Here is a 22,127-nt window from a genome sequence, read left to right on the forward strand (position 1 = left end):
ATTTATTTCAGGTACTTATATAGCGCCGTCAATTTACGCAGCGCTTTACATATATATTGTACATTCACATCAGTCCCTAACCCTCAAGGGGCGTACAATCTAAGGTCCCTAACTCACATTCATATACACGGGCCAATTTATACAGGATCCAATTAAACTACCAGCATGTCTTTGGAGTGTGGGAGGAAACCGGAGTTCCCGGAGGAAACCCACGCAGGCACAGGGAGAACATGCAAAGATTTCAGCAGATTTTCAGCCCATGTGTACAAGGCTTTAGATGCACAATGATACTATGTCAATTGTAGCATGACAAATTATCAGATGAAAAAAAAAACATTATGTCAGATATAGGAGAACAATTTCAGCAAATTTTTTTACTCCTGTGCTGGGGATGGACTCAGCAGAGGCTATAATGACAATGTGAATGTTCTGGAATATGTACTGCTTGCTGCCCTCAACGGACCGGGGTAGTCCAAAGTCACTAAATGAAAATTAAAAAAAAAAAAAAAGAGGGCACACCGGCCTAGTGCATTATCGTTTAAAAATATTTATTGAAAGAATAAAAAAGTAGATATCATACTCACAATGGACATATAAAACATAGGCATATCGCAATACACAAAGGTGTTCAATCCATGTAGCATCTGAGTCCACAACGATGGAACCCTGGATGACCAACTGGCTGACGCGTTTTGAGGGCTCTGAGGAAGAGGCTGAGTGCTCCCTCTTTTTGTTTTTTTCATTTGCATATAGGAGAACAATTTACCTGATAAAGGACAGCTGATGTATCTGTTGTAAGGTGAGATTTTGGCTGGTTCACACCAGATGTAGTCCAGTGCGTTTTTATTCTACGTCAACATTTAACATGGATTACAGTGGCCCTAGTTAACACCCGTGCAGTGTGTTCCAGTGCAGTCAACAAAAGTAGAATTTGTTGCATTTTTTTCTGTATGAAATGCATTTGGAACATTGCAAAATGCATCAAAAATACACCGTAATGCATATGTCCTCAATTAAAATGAAGAAAGAGGGGAAAAAGCACACTGGAATGCATCAAAAACGTGCATGCAGAAATGCATCCGGAATACAGAAATTATGGTGTGAACTGGCCCTAAAATATGATATTTCAGATGTAAGATTAGCATTTATCAACTGTGAGACAATAGGATGGTATATATGGGGATGAGGGTTAGGGGATAACATAACATGTAATAAAAGAAGAGATGTGATAAGTTTTAAGTGATAAGTTTTCACAAGACACATGATACTGTCACCTCATCATGTGGAATAAAGCTGCATCAGGTAAAAGATGAAGTCTGATGAGCAAAGGATGAGTTTTTGTCACACACATGAGGTTGTGTCCCAGAAAATAAGAAGCTGTGTTAGACACATGATCAGGCTGTATAAAAAAAAGGGTAAAGGTGAAGATCCTAAAACTGGCATCATAGGCCTGACCCTTGTGTATATTTAATTCAATAATGGCACAGCGCTAAATATTATTTAAAATTAAGACCATGAAATCTGATAAAAGGGTAATGAATAAAAGTTCATAAATGAGCATAAATTAGTAAACAGTTCAAAGGTGACTTTCAGTGTTCTTAAGGTGCCTGTTTTCCTGGCGGGCCGATTCTTGTGCAATAGTTGTGGAAGAATTGCGCACTCACCAGACGCACAATGGAAATGCGTCCGTAAACATATATCCAGATGTCATCAGGGTAAGCCAGGTAATGGGGAAACTTCCCTCTGAAGGGTGGGATGGTACATCAAATGGATCCTGAGGCTTTTACTGGTGATCTAAAACAGCCAGAGCTCCCCTTAAAGGATGAGTGGGTGCTGCTCTTTAGATGTGCAGGAGGCTCCCTCTCTGGATACTGGGATGGATCTTGTGCAGGGCGTCTGAAATTTAATACTCCCCCAGGGAGTTTAAGACAAAGACATGCTTAAAGTGTAGTAAGGTAAAGCATATATTTATTTAAGGGTAAAGTTAAAAACGATGCATCTTAAGTAGTAGCCCTAGGAAATCCCCTCTGAAGACGTGTGCGCACGAAACGCGTAAGCAGGAGCCAATTACGCTGTGACATCATCTTTAAGTGTGGACGGTTAGTCCTGACATTTCAGCATTCTTGTACTACTTATGATGCATCATTTTTAACTTTACCCCTAAATGGGGAAGTTACCCCATTACCTGGCTTACCCTGATGACATCTGGATATATGTTTATGGGTGCATTTACATTGCGCGTCTGGTGAGTGCGCAATTCTTCTACAACTATTGCACAAGCACCAGCCCACCAAGAAAACAGGCACCTTAAGAACACTGAAAGTCACCTTTGAATTGTTTACTAATTTATGCTCATTTATAAACTTTTATTCATTACCCTTTTATCAGATTTTATGGTCTTAATTGTTAATATTTAGCACTGCACCTATATTGAATTGATTGAGGTTTTATCTTGGTTACCTTTGTGCATAGCTCCTTCTTCAACCCCCCCCCCTCTTAGTGCACTCACATACCTTTACCATTTACACCTTGTGCATATTTGCCATATTTGAGTAGGCTTTTCCCCACAGTCCTAAAGCATACTTGTAAGGTTATTTACTTCTTCCCAAAATGAGCTTAGTATGCATGTGACTATGGCAGGAACATCAAGGGGTAAGCCCCATCCAGGGCAGGGACAGCCTGAATTATTTATTGTTCTCTATAAGCGCACCAGGGTGAGATTTTGTGTTGATGTTTCCATTCACAGATGTTAGTATGTGAAAATAATATTTAAATCAGATTCCCACAAATTCTACTGAATTCAACACTGCAACACTCTATTAATAGAACTTATCCAAGCATACAGTAACAGCGCAAGATAGATGCACAGCTTAATGTGGAACTGTATTGTTCTAGGAAGGCTCCTGAAGAGAGTTGGCAAAATACTTGATTGCCACTCATGGCTTATTTTGTGCCTGTGCTTTTTTCTTGTAAATGTAGTGCTTCTCATTATGTTATTTGTTTAAAATGTAAAAGGAAATAAAGTGACTGCTTAATGCCAGGGAAAAAATTAGTGTCAACATTTTTTCCTTCCATAGCATGCCAGTCTGTTGTCTGTATACCTTGGTTCTGCTCTTTCTCCATTAATTGTTGTGACATATCCTTCACCTGCATAGGGAACAAGGTATCTTTTTGAAATGTGGACATGATCTCCATTTCCGACCTTGTAGGCTTGGCGTCATCTGTGAAGTAGTATCCTGAAGCATAGCTGGGCACAGGCTCTGAGCTCTGCAAGGAGAGAAAGCATATAGAGAATGTGACAAGATTGGCAAAAATAGAATAGTTGGCATTGTATACACTGCCATATGTTATGCTGCTTCAGCATTGCTAAATCAACATAATGATGTCTGTAATGGTTTGTATTCATGCTTGGACTGCATACACTGTTCTTGAAACAAATTTTATACATTTCAGCTGCAGAAGCTTTTAATAAAATGCTATGGGAGCAGCATAAAAAGGACAATGAGAACGGCAGTAAATCGCTATGCACAATGGCTTTATGCTGTTTCTTAGCTTGATGTACATGAACTTATTTCATACATAACCACAGGTTTATTACTGATATTACAGTAGATATCAGAACAGCTAGAACGTCGAGTGGTCACCATAAGAGGATTAAAGTACAATTACAGAGCTTTAGGTGAACTTAAATTGGAACTCCAAGAAATACAAATTATAATCTTAGGAGCTCAATTACTGTATTTTTGTCTCAGTAGGTAGTGTTGAACCATAAAACTCTGTTAACAAACTCATGAATAAAGAGTAATAGAGGCACCAAAATACTTAAAGCAGAATTACACCCTCCTATCCTTTACAGCCCAGGAAGCTGCCATCTTCAGAACACCGCTCAAGGTAATTTCCCTCTCCACCTCCACTGACACACTTTTAGGTGCCGGACCTGTCCATCACAGGCTCCATGGTAGAAAGATGGAAAACTCTGGTTAGCCGCACATCCAAAAATATATATCACCTTTATTGTAGAAATGTAATAAAAACAACAACAAATACAGTACGGAAAGACAGCAGATTCAGCTAACAGGTTTCACTCTAAATCCAGCGCTTATTCATCGTGTATTTGGAGTTGTTTTTATTACATTTCTATAATAAAGGTGATATCTTTTTGGATGTGCGGCCAATTCGATTTTTCCTTCTTTCTACTAAGCTGCCATCTTAGCAATTGTGAGAGTTTTGGGAAACAGTTAAATTGATGGGTTTAGTTTACTTTAACCTTCACGGGGATCTAGGTTTCAATGGCCCCTGGTCATCAAAGGGTAAATATTATGTGTAACTAACTGCTCTAGGTAAATACCCAGCTTAAGATGCTCTGCTGCAAGAAAATAGAGCCATCAATTACTTTTTATCCAGCCAAAGAAGTCTGGACTTTTCTTTAAAAAGACGCTGTCACCTTGTCTATTACGGGCAAAAAGTGTTACTGCAAAGGGCCCATGATCCCCTATTCTCACCTAACCAGCAGTCCTTTCTCTTGGTGGTGTCCAAGAGGAGTGGTGACAACCTTTCCCCAGTCATGTGACAGTGCTTGGGTCTAGTGATTGGCTGCTAGACTTTAACACTCTCACAGGGGAGTAGGAAACCAGCTCTTCCGTACCTAAAAGTGAGACTGTCAGCTTTTCCTGCATTGGCAAAGTGATAGTGTCTCTTTACATCTGCACATCTATAAAATACAGTGAGATACATAAAACCAAAAGCCAACAAAACAACAACAAAGAATATACAGGTACAATCACGACCCTTCCAAACAAATACTGAAAATGTAGCTTTTTTTCAGCAAGTTCACAATACCCATAGATCTTATAATTAAGAAAATATACAAAGGGTTGTTTACTTATATACAACCATGCTTAATAACAGAAAGAAAAATGGCAAAGTACATAATTCAAAAACAACCAATCAGCAAACATCTTTCATAATTATGAATAAAGGAAAAACTACATTTGGTTGTCTGCTATGGGAAATATGCTGCATATCCTCATTTCGTTTGTATAACTTTTTTTAATAAGCCTGAAAGTGTTGTTTATGAATAATCCACAAGTAGACAAATACTGCTTTATATGTGCAGGTTGTTTCCTTGAGGTGTACTAGAGTAGTGTGGGGACTTTCTAGGGAAAAACTCCACAGTTCTAATATTTTCCTGGCTGTCTCTCAGCTACAATTTTTTCCTTTTACTTTGATATACCCTTTGTGCAGATCCTCCCACTTATACTGTTGGCCTGGAGCAGATTCTGTTCTGAGATACAGGGCACAAAATTTCTTTCCCTTTTTAGTTTGCATTTGTGACACAATACTACATGCTTGAGCACTTTTCAGATGAACATAGATGTGCTCCAGTGCTCTGACCTAAATATGCCAATGACTATCATTTGCAAAATGAAGACGGTTTTAGAATCCACATGTATATCTGATTATTGCAGCTGCTCTTTGAAAAGGATGTAGTTTAATATTAAATGCCATATTCATTCCTATGAATGCAGCAGTTCACAGTCACTTGAGTCTAATACCATTTGTGCATTGCAGTAAGCCTTTCCAAAACTTTAGATATTTACTGGTTGTAAAGACTTGAATCCTAAAAAGACCAGTTATTTATTCTTTATTTATTGGCTGACATGGGTGGTAAGAAAAAAGAAAACTGAAGAAAGTAGGAAAAAGATGGATTTAGGAATAATAACAAGAGAGGATGTGAAAGAGAGCATAAAAGATTGAGCGCATTTGGTACATGGGACAGCCACATTTGCACCATCTGCGTAGATTCTTTGTTTTCTCCCTTATAGCACTAAGAAATGGTTCCTTTTGAGTGTTCCCTCTCACAGTGCAAGTTTGTGAGGTAGTTAATTCATTTAAACTATTGAAGTCCAGACTGATACCCAACAATTATTTATTTAATTTTAAGTTATGCAATAAAATAATTAAAACATGTAAAACAAGCTAGCAAAAATTTGCAAAAAGGTCATAAAATTAAGGTAAACATTACAATCATAAAAATATGCATTTACTTAAGAAAACACTATACCTTACTCTCAAAAATTTATTAAGAATTTTTCAAAAGAAGACATCAGGTGATGAAACATAAAACATGTCAATGAGGACCAGAACCAGAAGTACAGTAGTCGCCATCTTTCTTATTTTGGGATATTTTGTTGTTTGGGATATTGCTTTTTGTGAGCATTTTTAGCACTTAATAAACAGCAGTTTTTAGGTAATACAGCACTATGAACGTTTTACTTTTTTTATCTTGTCTATCTGAGTACCACATGGAGCTTTAAGACGTTTGCCTTTCTTAAAGTAATTGTATAGGCATATTTTTTTCTCAAAATAATAAACATATTATACTTACCTTCTCTGCCAAATGGTTGTGCACATAGCAGCCCCAATACTTCACTTCTCAGGTCCCCTAGAGCATATCTGGAGAATCGTGGGTTTTTTTTATCACGCGTTGCATAACTGTCTTTTTGGATCAAAATATCTGGTGATTTAATCTGGTAAGTTTATTATTTTTGTAATGGAAGAAGGAAAAATGTATCACATTAGGGAAGATTTAGATGTTGGACTTTTATTGTTTTGTGGGATTTGCACAAAGCGCATGCTTTTACGGGGTGTCTAAGTTTTTGAAAGCATGGATTACTTAAAGTTTCATGGTATCTGTCCAAAGGGACAAGAATTCCCAGCAGCTAGGGGAGTGGGAATAAAGTTGATGTATCTACCTGAGTGCTGAGAAATCTATTATAGTATTTAATACAGCAATATGAAAAAAAACATAACACTATTTGGCATAGAGGCTTGATTTTGGATAAGGGGTTTGTTCTTGTGTCTTGGATTTGGGTATGTCTTTTTTTGCGTTGTACTTTTTGTAATCATTTTTATATATTTTTTACTTAGAGTACACACTATTAAGATGATAGTTTATATTGGGTAAGTATCATCTACCAACACGTTAATTTATTTAATATACTTTATATTGCATTTTCAATCACTTTTTTTCTGTGTATTTCACATCACTTGAGACAGAATCGCCAGTGCAGCATATGGTGATGTTTGTAAAGTATTAATATATATGTCTGGATACTTTTTTATTATTATTCAGTATAACCTCACCTAATTTTAATCATGCTGCCAGACGAATTTCACCTTTGATATCTTTGGAATTTTTTCTTAGTTCAGTGAATGTTGTCAAAAAAATCACTTTGCAAAGAATATCCAAGCACATGCAAGGAAAATAAAAAAAAAAGTATTGTAAATTGTCAAATAAATGGGCTGCTATGCCCACACAAACTACAGCTCACTGAGCTGCACAGATGTAAACCCATCTTTAAACAGCTCTGAAGAAGCAGAGGAGAGATTGTTAAAGCTTGTGCACTTGATTTCACATTGGTGTTTCCTTACACTGAAGTTGTAATAAGTGTAATTTTCTGAGAGGATGAGGTACTGTAGAACAAGCTAAGAAAATTATGGCATATATTTCTTATCTGAAAAAGGAACCTTCTACTTTCTTTCCTAAGTAAAAGAGATCGTGGAAGAAGCATACCCAAATAGAAAATTTTCTGTACAATACAGGTTTTCCAAATTATACTCCTTGCCCCTCAGGGACACAGAGTTGGAGGAGATGGCTCCAAAGCTAGATGTGGCACTGATGAGGTTGGCTAGAAATGTAACCCCGTCCTTAAATAACGCAATTACCTTTAAAGCTCTTATGAAAAGGCAGGCCAATAATGACCTTAAAAAGGTGCACTGACCCCAGTGACCAAAGCAGTAATAGTTGGGGCAGAAAATGTGGAGCAGATTTAAAAATCCAACAGAGAGAGGAAAAGGATTATAAATGCAGGATGAGATTAATATGTTGGCAGATTTAGTTGCTGAAGCATCAATTGATTTGCTTTATATGGCTTCAAAGAATATGCTGCTATCAGTTTCTGCAAGTCATGCATAGCTAGTGGGTGCTTCTTCAAAGCAAGGGCTGGGTTTGATTACCTACAACAAGAAGATGTTCTTTGGGACACCTCCGGAAGAGGCCAAAAAAGACCTATGGTAGGTAAACCCTCCCTGATACATCAAGTCAGAAAATGTACTGTAAACAGCAGTGCTTTCATAATAGAGTCCGGGTCATACTGTCTAGGACCTGAATACCTTAGAAACACTTGGAAACTGTCTTAGACCGCATTTTAAAAGAATCCTCATACAGAGTCAGCAGGATCTACCACAAATGAGATATGCTTCTGAGACAAGATCCCTTCAGCCTCTGGCTGTAGGTGAAAACTTTCTGTCTCTCAGGCAAGTCTGAGAATAAGGCATCTTAGAATTTCAGGGGAATCCTACAAAGGATTTTTTGTCAGAAAAAAAGAGGTCCAGAATCAAGGGAAAAGAGGATTTGTTTACTGCAGTATGTGATTTCTCTGCTAGAAAGCAGAGCAGTGGTACCAGTTCCAAAAGAATAACAAGGTCAGGGGTTTTATTCACTATCACTATCAACAAAGAAAATGTTTTGGTTGTTGTAGGCATAAGAGAAACCTGAAAACTGGTATTGGTATCTATCACAATAATTATCAAACTGAACACACCCACAACCCTCTTTTCTGACAGATGTTCTAATCCCTTTCCACTGTATCCATCCCAGTGGATATGATGTCATGCAATAAAATACTCATTGGTTTCATGAAATAAATACCACAAATTTCAATGGAATTACACATGCCTTGTTTTAGTCCTCTGGATGTTTTTACAGCGGCTGTTTTTGGCTTTTGATGTTTTTTTCTACAGCCAGTAAACTCCCCAGCATATGTCCATGTGTCCATGCACATATAGACTGTAATCAATCGTTTTTTGGCAGGAACTTTTTTTGGCAGGAACGTTTTTTGGTTGGAAAAAACCCCCAGAACTAGTCGGCTTCTAGAGGAGTTTTTTAGCTGTAAAAATGCTCTAACGTTGAAAAATGTGGCAAAATGCGGTAAACCGTGGTACATCATGGTGAATCGCCAATGGACTTTTTTTACTAAAGAAAAATGTTTTTGTTTTGGTAAGAAAAAACCTCTAAAAACACTAAAAAATGCAAGCGTGAAAAAACGCGGCCAAACACCGCTACATGCTAAAAACCGCTGAAAAACTCATGATGAATGGTAAAAAAGTTTTGAAAAATGCTATGAGCTATTTTACCGCTGATCCTAAAGCACTATATACTATTTTGTGAATGGAGCCCACAATGTTTTGTTACTATTTAGTGCTATCAGGTATCATACATAAGGTCTGACCTGAGGAAACATAAAGCAGGGTTTTTGCAAAGTTTGAACAATAAATTCAAACAAGTACTGGTATTTAAATATTTGAAATCTCTCAGACTTCATCTGTGTTTTTTTAACAAGGGACCTATTTGGTTGATAATAGGGTACTGGTCATGTGCCTCCCATGGATTCAGAGGGCACTTCATGCTACCTACTTCTTCTAATCAAGGGATGTCTCTCATTTGATTAGAAAGAACGTACCCTGTACTATCCATCAGGCAATCTCCGATCCAGGGGGTAGATACTTGTCTTTGGTAGTAGAGTTTCATACTTACCATATGGTGTTGCCCCCATCATTTCAACCACAGTTACTATATGAGCTGCTTGAAAAGTTAGTGACTTTTGCACATGCTCATGCACTTTCCTCTTCTAATTCTAATTGATCTAGGTCCTCCTCCACAGATTTGTCCTTCTGGGCCTCAGCCGCCTCTCTTATTAAGACTTGGCACGGGAAACATACTGGCATCAGGAATATTGCTCATTTGTCGAAGACCCATAAAACTTCATCTAGGATTGATTTCGCTTTTGTCGGAACATACCATTTTATCTGTTAAGATTGGGCTCCCTATGTGGGCATCAGAGGGTGCATGGAGCCTTGCCCCTGGGTGGTTAGGGGAGGAGAAGGTGTCTGCCCAGGTTGCTACTTCGTTAAGTCTTCATTTTGGATTGAGAATTTGCCTTCCTTTCGGCCGCTGATGGTTTGTGATGCGTTCAAGGCATTCATGAGGGTGGAGTATGTATCATCTATCAAGGCACTTTGTAAAGCACACAATTCAACCTCTCATACATGCTTCTCCGTTCTCTGAGAACTCCGATCTTGACTTGCTGGAAGTTAGGCACCAATTTTGTTTATCAGTTTGACTTGTGATTAAAGAAGCACAATCAGTGCTCAAGTCCACAGTGAATAATCCATAGAGTTCACAAAGCAGGTGGGTGGATGGCTGAAAAGGTAGATGAGAAAAACACACTCTGTCCAGCAGCTCCTAGTCAGTGGATCTGGGTAATCCCTCATGAGCATACAAAGGAAACAGAGCAGGGCGCCATATTAGTGTATGGCTACAAAAAAACAGAAGTTGGCCTCCCCTCTGATGATGTGCTGGAGCACGAAAGGCCTTAGGAGGAGCCAGCAGAGCGTGACATCTAGCCGCCTGGAGCCACGAGGAGGCCCGGCGGCCATTTTACTTTTGGGTCAGTTGCACTTCAGTTTTAAATGTTTCACTGTCACAGTGTTTCTGCCTTGCTTTTATGATACTTATTTTTGAATAAATACACATTTTTTACTTACTACACTATGAGAGATTTTTTGGCTCCTACCTGGAGCTAACATATTTCAGGAATTACCCATCTTCACCACCGGAGGGAGTTTCTCACTCATTAGTCACCCAACTCCTAAAGGGATTCCTGGATTTGAAATTGTCCATTACACAGAGATCACCTGTTCCTGGATGGCTACCCACCGTCTCCATATGATGAGGGTTTCCTAAAGGTCATACTACATATGCGCTTTTCCATAGCGCGTCCGGTGAGTGCGCAATTTTACCGTTGGATCCTGGTTCTTTCATCTTTTATGCAAGATCCTGCGTTTATTTTATTTGGACATTATTATTTATCATTTATTTTATTTTGACGCACTGATCTTTTGTTTATACATCTAATTGTGTTTTAGATCATCTGAGACATACATTCATTAGCGCCGCACTCTTATTTTATATTTGTACAAAAAAACAGTTCAATGCCATTTCTCACCTACATCTGAAAGACCTGTAGACTGCTCAGGTGTCAGAGTAGTGGTGCAATATACAGCTCTCCGCAATCTGAATGGACTGATAGGGCTGATAGGGCTGCAGGGCACAAGCCGGGACCCACTGCAAGATGGTAAGTCGGCAGGTTCTCTCCTCTCAATCACGTCATTAACAGGAAGACAGACAGGAGAACATGACAGGCAGAGGGGGGGTGGACTGCAATGCGTTTCTGAGGTCCTGCCTCCTTTTTCAAGCAGCAGTTGCAGTCTACCCTCCCAGCCTGTCACATTCTCCTGTCTGACTTCCTGTTAGTGCCATGAGTGAGAGGAGAGACACCACCAATTTACCATCTTTCAACTCTGCTTTCTTCTCTTCCCTTACCCTCGCTGTCAATGGATGACAGGTCTTTGCTAGATGCTGACATTTCTTTGAAGGATTGAGCGTGCTATTGGATTCTTCCTAGCTCAAAAATTCACCAGTCTGGATGGTTTTCCTGAGGAGTGGTACAAATCCCATGATGAGGACTTGGCCCCTAAATTGCAGTCTCTTTATGTGCACTGACTTTATGCTGGAAGCCATGATCTTGGAGGCTGCCCTCATGGGCTCATACGAGAGCTTACAACTTTTGATCTATCAAGGTCCTCAGGCACCTTATCCCCTTACTGGTTCTATGAGGACAACTCTTAAAGCATGGGATCTAGTTCAAACTATATTACAACTGAATTATGTAAAACGTTCTCCCTCCCCCTACTGTGGTTTTACCTTTGCTTATCTCAATTTTCTGATTTACCAGACCTGATGCTTTGGGCCACCAAGGGGGTTAAACTGCTAAAAAATATCACTTCTGCAGGTAAACTCTTGACCTTTGATGAACTGAAGGCCAAATTTGAATTGCCAAATTGATATTTCTTTAGATACTTGCAATTATGACATACCTTTGAATCACAGTTTGGATCTTTAGCTCTGGAGACTCAGCCCCCTCATCTTGAACAATTTGCTTGTGCGGATTTCATGTCAAAACCTCTGCCAGAGGTGTATAAAGAGTTATTTCCTGTGTGGCATACTGCCCTGAAGCATTGCAGGGAGAAGTGGTTGACAGATGTTAAAGATCTTCAATGGGGGGGATTAGGATGATGTATGGAAATACTCCTGTACATAATTAGTTTCTGCTAGGGACCACTTAATCCATTATAAATCTCTTCATAGAATCTTTTTTTTTTTATTAACAACGTTTTTATTAAGATTTTCCCAACTGTACAAAAACAGGGTACATTACAGCCAGATAAATGAATGAAATTGCTTAAAAACGATAATTACATCTCCACATCTGGCAGTTCCATCATTCTAGGTAAATAGAGTAACCAACTGCACTAACCATATACAGTAGGGTAATTCACACAATGGACATTAAGGAAATAGGAAGACTATAATAGAGAGAATATGGAGGTAGGGCTTTTACATTTTTATCCAACTGAAGTGAAGTTTAGAGCATGTCCACAAAACAAGATGCAAGATGAACAACAAATAGACTGGCAGATGCATATTATAAGAGATGCCGTCATCAGAAAAGTGGCAGAAGGGCAACACTCGGCTAAGCCGAGGGCACAGTACTTAGCAGTTCAAACACAAAAAAGAAGAAAAAAAGGGCAAAAAACTAGCTCAGTTCCAGTCAAGGAGCAAATATCCAACTAGAAAAAGTCACACTCACAAAAAGGCACTGTGAGCAAACACTGTAATATCAATGGAATGTACTACCATCTATGAAGAAGTCCAGGTCTCCTACACAGAATAAAATGCAGCTAGGGACACATAGCTCTCTATGGAGGCAGAGTTAATAGACTGGTAAAAACATTTCAAAACACATAAATATGAATTTTTTGCTTATTTTTTGTATTTCATGCTGCCTATGCACACTTCCTTTCTGTCAGCCTGAACTGAAAGTTCAGCAGGGTGGAAAATTATTAAGGAAGAATTGTAATGTTTAGGGTTGATTTACTGGAGGCAAGTAAGCTATTAACTTTGCAAGGGAATTTGTCCTTAGTTTTGTAAATACTGTGACAGTAGGCAGGTGAAATCACCTGGTTGCGTCCTGGATGGACGATATATTTGTCCGAGGTTCAGGCTTTAGGGGGATTTGTCCCACTAGAGGGAAGTGCTGAGTCCTTCAGCACTGAGGTAATGAGCCCAGCTGAAGGTAGTGGGCTCATTAACACCTGTATAAAACTTCCCAGAGTGCGTAGGGAGTTGCTCCAACCTGAAACCAGATCTGTGCCTGAACTGTCTGGGGAGCTGACCTCTTATCTGTGTGCAGAGAGACCAAAGCCTGTGTGGCTAGCCTCCAAGTACTAGCAACTAGGTATAGCAGCAGGCTGTACCTAGTGGATAGCTAGGGAAAGCTGTTGTTGCAGTAAGTAGCCAAGTTGGCCAGGATTTATTTTGATGTTTCTTTTTGGTTTGCCATTTTTTTGTAAATATTGTAAATAAATTGCACCTGTTTGTTTTCACCTCCACCGTTGTTGTGCTGTGCCTGTCTTTTTGTGTTGTGCACCCATCCAGGGGGTCACACACACCCGCTGCTGAGCTAACCCCGTTACATATGGTGGAGGATGCGGGCAGTTGTGGTAACTAAAGGCCAGCATGGAGGAGATAATAAGACAGTTGGCTCTGGCAAATGCCAATCAACAGCAGGCAAATGCCAATCAACAGCAGGTAAATGCAAGTTTCCAGCAGAGCATTGCAGCCCAGCAGAAGGCCTTGGAACAAGCAGAGGTCCGCCATAGGGAATTGCTGGTGCAACAGGACCAGAAACACCAGCAACAAATTGAGGCTGTTTTGAAGCAGCTCCAGCAGAGGCAGCAGACTGAGGCTGGTGATGATTCTGGTAAAACACCATCATTTTTTGTGGGCCGTTTATTGCCAAAAATGACTGGAAAGGATGATCCGGAGGTGTTTCTAACCATTTTGAAAGGACTGCTGAAAGGGAAAAGTGGCCTAAAGAACAGTGGGCTGGATTGATGGCCCCATTATTAACTGGAGAGTCGCAAAAAGCTTACTATGACCTGGAGCCGGACCAGGCCAAAAACTATGATGTGCTAAAAGCGGAAATTTTGGCCCGATTGGGTGTTACCCTCGCTGTCCGTGCTCAGCGGGTATATAATTGGACTTTTCGGCTTGGGAAACCTCCCAGGTCACAGATGTATGATCTCATTCACCTGAGCAGGAAGTGGCTGCAGCCAGAGAAAAAAATTGTGGAACGTGTCGTCATGGATCGGTTCCTAAGGTCTCTGCCTAATGCTATTCAAAAGTGGGTCAGCCATGGAGACCCAGAGACCGCAGACAAGCTGGTGGATCTAGTGGAGAGATACTTGGCTACTGAGAACCTGACCTCCTGTTCCAGAGACTCACGGACTTTCCACCCTAAGACCAGACCATCCCCAGCGGCGGGTAAGATGACTACAAGGGGTGAGGGTGGTGAGAGTGAGAGGGTGGGAGTATTACCCAATGTCTGGCAAGAGCGGCCAGGAAGGCCAAGGCCGCAAGAAGCAGCAAAAAAAATTATTTGTTACCGCTGCCGGCAAGAGGGACATATTGCAGCTAATTGCCCAGTGGTGGATGAGCCTATGCAGTGTGACTTTCTGAGCAATAGACGTCAGTCGCTGTTTGCAACAGTGGTATGCACGGCCAGCCCGGGCACTGAGAAACATTTGTGCAAAATGACTGTTACTGGAAATAATATTGTGGGGTTGCTGGATTCAGGTAGCCTGGTAACCTTGATAAGAGAGGAGATGGTCACTACAAAGGTCTCTGGGCATAAAAAGGTGGCAGTGATTTGTGTGCATGGGGACACTAGGGAGTATCCCGTGGCTACAGTGTTTTTTGAGACCCCCAAAGGTAACCTGTCTCATCAGGTAGGATTGGTACCTCACTTACCACATGATGCCATTGTGGGGAGGGATTTTCCAAAATTCTGGGAACTCTGGGATTGTTCTGACCCCTCCCACTGTCTCCCCTGCAGACCAGGAAGATGAATCCCAGAAAGCGTCTGAGTGTGGTGAGGTCTCTCCCAAGTTCCCCTTGTCGGTACTAGCTGGGGAGACCCAAGGAACTGGGGAGGAGCCCGCCTCCTCAGATGAAAATCTGCCGGTTGTGGAGTTCTCAAACTTAGAGGTGCATAGGGAAAATTTTGCCACCGAACAGCTGAAAGACCCCACGCTGATAAAAGCCCGGGAAAATGTAGTAAAAGTAGATGGCAAACTAGTGAGTCCTGAGAAAACTGCTGCTTATCCATACTTCCTTGTGGAAAGGGACCTACTCTATCGAGTTGCTCAAGGGGCAGAAGAAACCATTGAGCAACTGGTGGTGCCCAGACCTTACAGAAAGTTGGTGTTGGAGTTGGCCCATGGACACATCCTTGGGGGTAATTTGGGGGCGGAGAAAACACGGGAAAGAGTACTGCAGCGGTTCTATTGGCCTGGGGTCATTAAGGAGGTATAAAATTACTGTTCCTCTTGCCCTGTGTGTCAGAAGTCAGCCCCTATGCCCCATTTCCATAGTCCACTGGTACCTCTTCCCATCATTGAGGTCCCCTTTGAAAGGATTGCCATGGATTTGGTAGGTCCGCTGGTGAAATCCGCTAGGGGGCATCAGTACATGTTGGTCATACTCGACTATGCCACCCGCTATCCAGAAGCAATTCCACTCCGAAATACCTCTGCCAAGACAATAGCTAAGGAGCTATTCCTCGTGTTCACCCGAGTGGGTATTTCAAAGGAACTGCTTACGGATCAGGGAACCCCTTTTATGTCCCGGGTGATGAAAGAGCTGTGCAAGTTGTTCAAAGTAACACAATTGCGCACCTCTGTGTATGATCCCCAGATGGGTTGGTTGAACGGTTCAACAAAACCCTGGAACAAATGTTAAGGAAGGTGGTGGATAAAGATGGAAAGGGTTGGGATTATTTAGTACCCTATTTGATGTTTGCCATCCGGGAGGTACCCCAGTCCTCCACAGGGTTTTCACCATTTGAGTTGCTCTATGGGAGACACCCAAGGGGGCTGTTAGATAGCGCCAAGGAAACTTGGGAAAGTGAGAGTTCTCCCCACCGGAGTGTGATTGAGCACGTTGCCCAAATGCAAGATAGAATTGCCCAGGTCATGCCTATCGTAAAGGAACATTTGGCCCAAGCACAGTTAGCGCAGCAGAGGGTGTACCATCAGGGGGCCCAGACCAGGTCATTTGCTGAAGGAGATAGAGTGCTAGTGCTAATCCCTAGGGTTGAAAGCAAATTCCTGGCCAAATGGCATGGCCCATACGAGGTGATTGAGAGAGTGAGTGAGGTGAATTACAGGGTCAGACAACCAGGAAGGCGGAAACCGGAGCAGATCTACCACATTAATCTGTTAAAGGCCTGGAGGGACAGGGAATCCCTAGTTGCTGAGGTTTTGTCACCAGCGCCATCTAACTGCTTGGTTCCGGAGGTTGGAATAGCAGTCACGCTGTCTACAATTCAAAAACAGGAGGCTAAAGAGTTTGTGCTCCGCAACACAGATGTTTTTTCTGAGCTGCCGGGACAAACCTCGGGGGTGGAGCATGACATTATCACCCCACCGGGGGAAAGGGTAAAACTGAAACCCTACAGAATCCCAGAGGCTCGATGGAAGGCAATACGTGGGGAAGTACAGAGAATGCTAGATTTGGGGGTGATAGAGGAGTCCCAAAGTGACTGGTCCAGCCCCATAGTGTTGTTGCCCAAACCAGATGGGAGCTGGCGATTTTGTAACGACTTTCGACAGTTGAATAAAGTTACAAAATTTGACACCTACCCCATGCCAAGGATAGATGAACTAATCGACCGACTGGGAGCAGCCCGGTACATGACAACGCTAGACTTGACAAAAGGTTATTGGCAAATTCCCCTAGCTAAGTCAGCAAAGGAGAAGACTACATTTGTAACCCCAGAAGGGTCATTCCAGTATAAAAGAATGCCGTTCGGGTTATAGAATGCACCGGCCACCTTTCAGCGAAAAATGGATCAGATTCTTCGTCCCCATCAGAAGTATGCTGCAGCGTACTTGGACGATGTGATTATCCATAGCGCAGATTGGGCCTCACATTTGCCAAAAGTTCAGGCTGTGCTAGACTCAATACGGAAAGCTGGGTTTACGGCCAACCCAAAGAAGTGTACGATTGGACAGGAGGAGGCCAGGTACCTTGGGTACACTATTGGGAGAGGGGTAATAAAACCTCAGATAAACAAAGTGGAAGCAATACAGAATTGACCACGCCCAAATAACAATAAGCAGGTACGGGCTTTTCTAGGAATTGCTGGCTACTATCGGCGATTCATTCCCCATTTTGCTTCTATGGCAGTACCCCTAACCAACCTGACAAAAGGGAAGGAGTCTGTCATGGTTAAGTGGTCCCCTGATGCTGAAGCAGCCTTCCTGTCTTTAAAAAGGGCCTTATGTAGCCAGCCAGTCCTATACTCACCAGACTTCTCAAAAGACTTTGTGGTCCAGACGGATGCATCCAATGTTGGCTTAGGAGCAGTGCTGTCCCAGGTTTGGCAGGGGAAGGAGCACCCAGTAATCTATCTCAGCCGAAAGCTAAAGTCTCACGAGGAAAATTACGCCACGATTGAGAAGGAGTGTTTAGTAAATAAATTGCACCTGTTTGTTTTCACCTCCACCGTTGTTGTGCTGTGCCTGTCTTTTTGTGTTGTGCACCCATCCAGGGGGTCACACACACCCGCTGCCGAGCTAACCCCGTTACAATACACTGAACATTTCCTTTGCAAAGAAAGTATTCATCTATGTATTTTTGGCTGCCAAGCAAATGATAGCCAAAGCCTGGAGGAAATGCTCTGTCAAGCAGTCAAAGACTGTATGAATCTGATGTTGACCAATGAAAAACTGTCCAGGATTGTTAATGAATTCCAACCAAATTTTTTTAAAATATAGGAACCATGGCTTAATTATACTTACCTTCTATAAATCCCTGGAAAATGACTTATCTATAGCCCATTACCCTAAACTATACCTGAGTCTGTGAGGAACACACTCTTTGTTTTTCCTCCCCTTTCTTTTACTCTGTACATTTCTTACAACTTCCTTTCATTTTACTTTGTCTACTGCCCTGCTTGGAGTTTATCAGCCGCTGAGGCATTCACAGCACAGTACAGCTGCAGTTGTGACGATTGCGGCGTCAGACCCCAGCCCTTCTCACCAAACTCGTGACCGAAGGACTAGCCAATCTAAAACTGCGCTGTCACGTGTGTAACAATGCCACGCCCAGCTGCACCCTGCACAAAGATTTTCCAGCTCATGGACCACAATCTGTGTACCTGCAGCCTGGGAGAGATTGTTACTGGGTCAGGTTAATTACGCAATTAACCCTTCACACTGCCACCACCTCCTTTTTGTACAGAGAAAGAGGAAACTCAGCAATATCAGCAATAACACTATGATGTTTGAATAATCGTTTGTATACACAATGTCACCGCAGACAGATGTATGCAGACGTTTAAAACACACAGTAGCGCTCTTCAGAGACAGGGGTTCTTAGTTTGCATTAAAGAGCTTTAGAAACAGTTCAACACTTTCAGAAAGTAAGATTTATTACTAAAAGGTCAAAAGGGTGCAATAAAAATATTTGCAGAAAAAGATGTAGCCAATAAATATATATAAATATACAGAGAGCAATAACACAGTGTCAGGGCTCCCAGGTATGACAAGAGGTGTGTGACTGAAGCAGGGAAACGCAGACTTCAGATATGTGATTAACAATGTAATTTATTAACACTAACAATACAAACATAAACGCAGTGCAATACTAAACATAATACAGTGCAAACAAACCCAACCAACCACCCACAGATAACAGTACATACAAGCAAGCGTCGTCAGGCAGGCCGAGTCAATATCAATTGGGCAGGTAGGTACAGGGGGAGCAAGCGGAGAATGGTCAGGGTCACAGGCCAGGTTCAGCAGGTAGCAAGCAGCGTAGTACAGAGGGTCAGGCAGAGGGATGGTCAGGGTCACAAGCCAGGGATCAGAACAGGTAGCAAAGGAACAGAAACAGGATGCAGGACAGATACAGGGCCCAGGACAAACACAACACCAAGGCAGAGTCTGCAAGTCTGGCCATCCCTTAAATACACCAGTATCATCAGTTCCAGGTGTTAGCTGGCTGAAAGGTTGAGTCTCTGATTGCTGGGAGCACCCGCTGGCCAGCCCTGGTACTGCAGATCAAAAGGCAGGTGAGTCCCACCATTGCTGGCCAGTCCATTCCTGACAGTACCCCCCCCTCAAGGAGCGGCCTCAGGACGCTCCAAACAGTCCTAGCTGGGAAAAATGTTCCACCGCCCGGGTCTGGTAACTGGCGGGATATCAAAGACTGGCACACCGGGCAGGACTCCGGGCAGCGGTACACCGGGCAGAGGCACATCGGGCTGGACTCCGGGCAGAGGCACATCGAGCTGGACTCCGGGCAGAGGCACATCGGGCTGGACTCCGGGCAGAGGCACACCGGGCAGAGCCACACCGGGCAGAGGCACATCGGGCTGGACTCCGGGCAGAGGCACATCGGGCTGGACTCCGGGCAGAGGCACATCGGGCTAGACTCCGGGCAGAGGCACATCGGGCTAGACTCCGGGCAGAGGCACATCGGGCTGGACTCCGGGCAGAGGCACATCGGGCTGGACTCCGGGCAGAGGCACATCGGGCTGGACTCCGGGCAGAGGCACATCGGGCTGGACTCCGGGCAGAGGCACACCGGGCAGAGCCACACCGGGCAGAGGCACATCGGGCTGGACTCCGGGCAGAGGCACATCGGGCTGGACTCCGGGCAGAGGCACATCGGGCTGGACTCCGGGCAGAGGCACATCGGGCTGGACTCCGGGCAGAGGCACATCGGGCTGGACTCCGGGCAGAGGCACATCGGGCTGGACTCCGGGCAGAGGCACATCGGGCTGGACTCCGGGCAGAGGCACATCGGGCTGGACTCCGGGCAGAGGCACATCGGGCTGGACTCCGGGCAGAGGCACATCGGGCTACCGGGCGAAGCGGCAGGCAGCGGGCCACCGGGCGGAGCGGCAGGCACCGGGCCCCCGGGCGGAGCGGCAGGCACCGGGCCCCCGGGCGGGGCGACAGGCCTCGGGCCCCCGGGCGGGGCGACAGGCCTCGGGCCCCCGGGCGGGGCGACAGGCCTCGGGCCCCCGGGCGGGGCGACAGGCCTCGGGCCCCCGGGCGGGGCGACAGGCCTCGGGCCCCCGGGCGGGGCGACAGGCATCGAGCCCCCAGGCGGAACTACAGGTCTCGGGCCCTCAGGCGGAACTACAGGTCTCGGGCCCTCAGGCAGAGCGGCGGGTGCCGGACCCCCAGATGGAGCGACAGGCCTCGGGCCCCCAGGCGGGGCAACAGGCATCGGACCCCCAGGCGGGGCGACAGGCATCGGGCCCCCAGGCGGGGCGACAGGTCTCGGGCCCTCAGGCGGAGCGGCGGGCGCTGGACCCCCAGGTGGAGCGACAGGTCTCAGGCCCTCAGGCGGAGCGGCGGGCGCCGGACCCCCAGGTGGAGCGACAGGTCTCGGGCCCTCAGGCGGAGCGGCGGGCGCCGGACCCCCAGGCGGTGCGACAGGTCTCGGGCCCCCAGGCGGGGCGGCGGGCGCCGGACCCCCAGGTGGAGCGGCGGGCGCTGGACCCCCAGGCGGAGCGACAGGTCTCGGGCCCCCAGGCGGAGCAGCGGGCACCGAGTCACCAAGCACGACAGTGGGCTCCGAGTCAACTGGCATGACCGCTGGCACTAGGTCAGACATTGGATCGTCTGGCTGGACAGCGGGCATCGGGTCACCAGGCATCAGGTCATTTGGCTCGACCGCGGGCACCGCGTCATCTGGCAAGGCAGTGGGCTCCGAGTCAACTGGTATGACCGCGGGCACTGGGTCAGACATTGGATCGTCTGGCTGGACAGCGGGCATCGGGTCACCAGGCATCAGGTCATTTGGCTCGACAGCGGGCACCGCGTCATCTGGCAAGGCAGTGGGCTCCGAGTCAACAGGCACGACAGTGGGCACCGGGTCATCAGGTACCGGATTGTCTGGCTCGACAGCAGGCATCGGGTCACCAGGTATGACAGCGGGCACTGGGTCACCAGGCATCAGGTCATTTGGCTTGCCAGCGGGCACCGCGTCATCTGGGAAGGCAGTGGGCACCGGGTCACCAGGCATCAGGCCGAGTAGAGGCATCAGGCCGAGTAGAGGCTTCAGGCCGAGTAGAGGCATCAGGCCGAGTAGAGGCATCAGGCCGAGTAGAGGCATCAGGCCGAGTAGAGGCATCAGGCCGAGTAGAGGCATCAGGCCGAGTAGAGGCTTCAGGCCGAGTAGAGGCTTCAGGCTGAAGAGAGGCATCAGGCTGCATACAGGCATCAGGCTGAAGAGAGGCATCAGGCTGCGTACCGGCATCAGGCTGAAGAGAGGCATCAGGCTGCGTACAGGCATCAGGCCGAGTACAGGCATCAGGCTGAGTAGAGGCTTCAGGCTGAGTAGAGGCTTCAGGCTGAGTAGAGGCTTCAGGCTGAGTAGAGGCTTCAGGCTGAACCACGGAAGGCAGGCTCACCGGTTTGGATACTGGCAGGATGGTATTGGTTGGAAAGAATTTTCGCTTTTTTCTGGTTTTAACTACTGGAGCACTGCAAGTAAACGCAGGTCTGCAAACGAATGGAGCAGCTGGAGACAAGAGAAGAACTGGAGGATGGAACAGGAGAGGGAGCAGTTGCTACAGAGGGCTTTTTTACAGGGTTAAAGGCAGGATAGGTGCAGCGAGTGGGAACAGGGTACTGACATGCGGAAGATAGCCAAGTATACTGGGCTGTAACTGGAGGAGCTGTTGGGAATACAGGAGTAGAGTTAGAAGCAGGACTGGGTTTTTGTAAGCTGACTGAGGCTGGGTGCAACAAGTCTGTCCATGTCTGCAGTATGGGTTGAACAAAGCTGAGCTTACACAAAGCCTGTCTGGTCAATGACTGCACTGCGTTTATACAATCTCTTAGTGTCTGTGGTGAACATG

The 22,127-nt window shown here is 44.8% G+C and overlaps 1 protein-coding gene across 1 annotated transcript in view; it reads right to left on the reverse strand.

Moving 5' to 3' along the window:
- The window catches only part of LOC149462635 (uncharacterized), a 460,266-nt gene that overhangs the window by 156,216 nt on the left and 281,923 nt on the right, over positions 1–22,127 (reverse strand). The window contains exon 22 of the mRNA XM_089676647.1: positions 3,102–3,267. Within this exon, the coding sequence (XP_089532773.1) occupies positions 3,102–3,267 (166 nt within the window). The remainder of the gene's footprint in view (positions 1–3,101; positions 3,268–22,127) is intronic.

Source organism: Staurois parvus, unplaced genomic scaffold (genome assembly GCF_062004578.1).
Source record: "Staurois parvus isolate SC_StPar_1 unplaced genomic scaffold, SC_StPar_1.0 ptg000172l, whole genome shotgun sequence".
Classification (NCBI taxonomy): Eukaryota; Metazoa; Chordata; class Amphibia; order Anura; family Ranidae; genus Staurois; species Staurois parvus.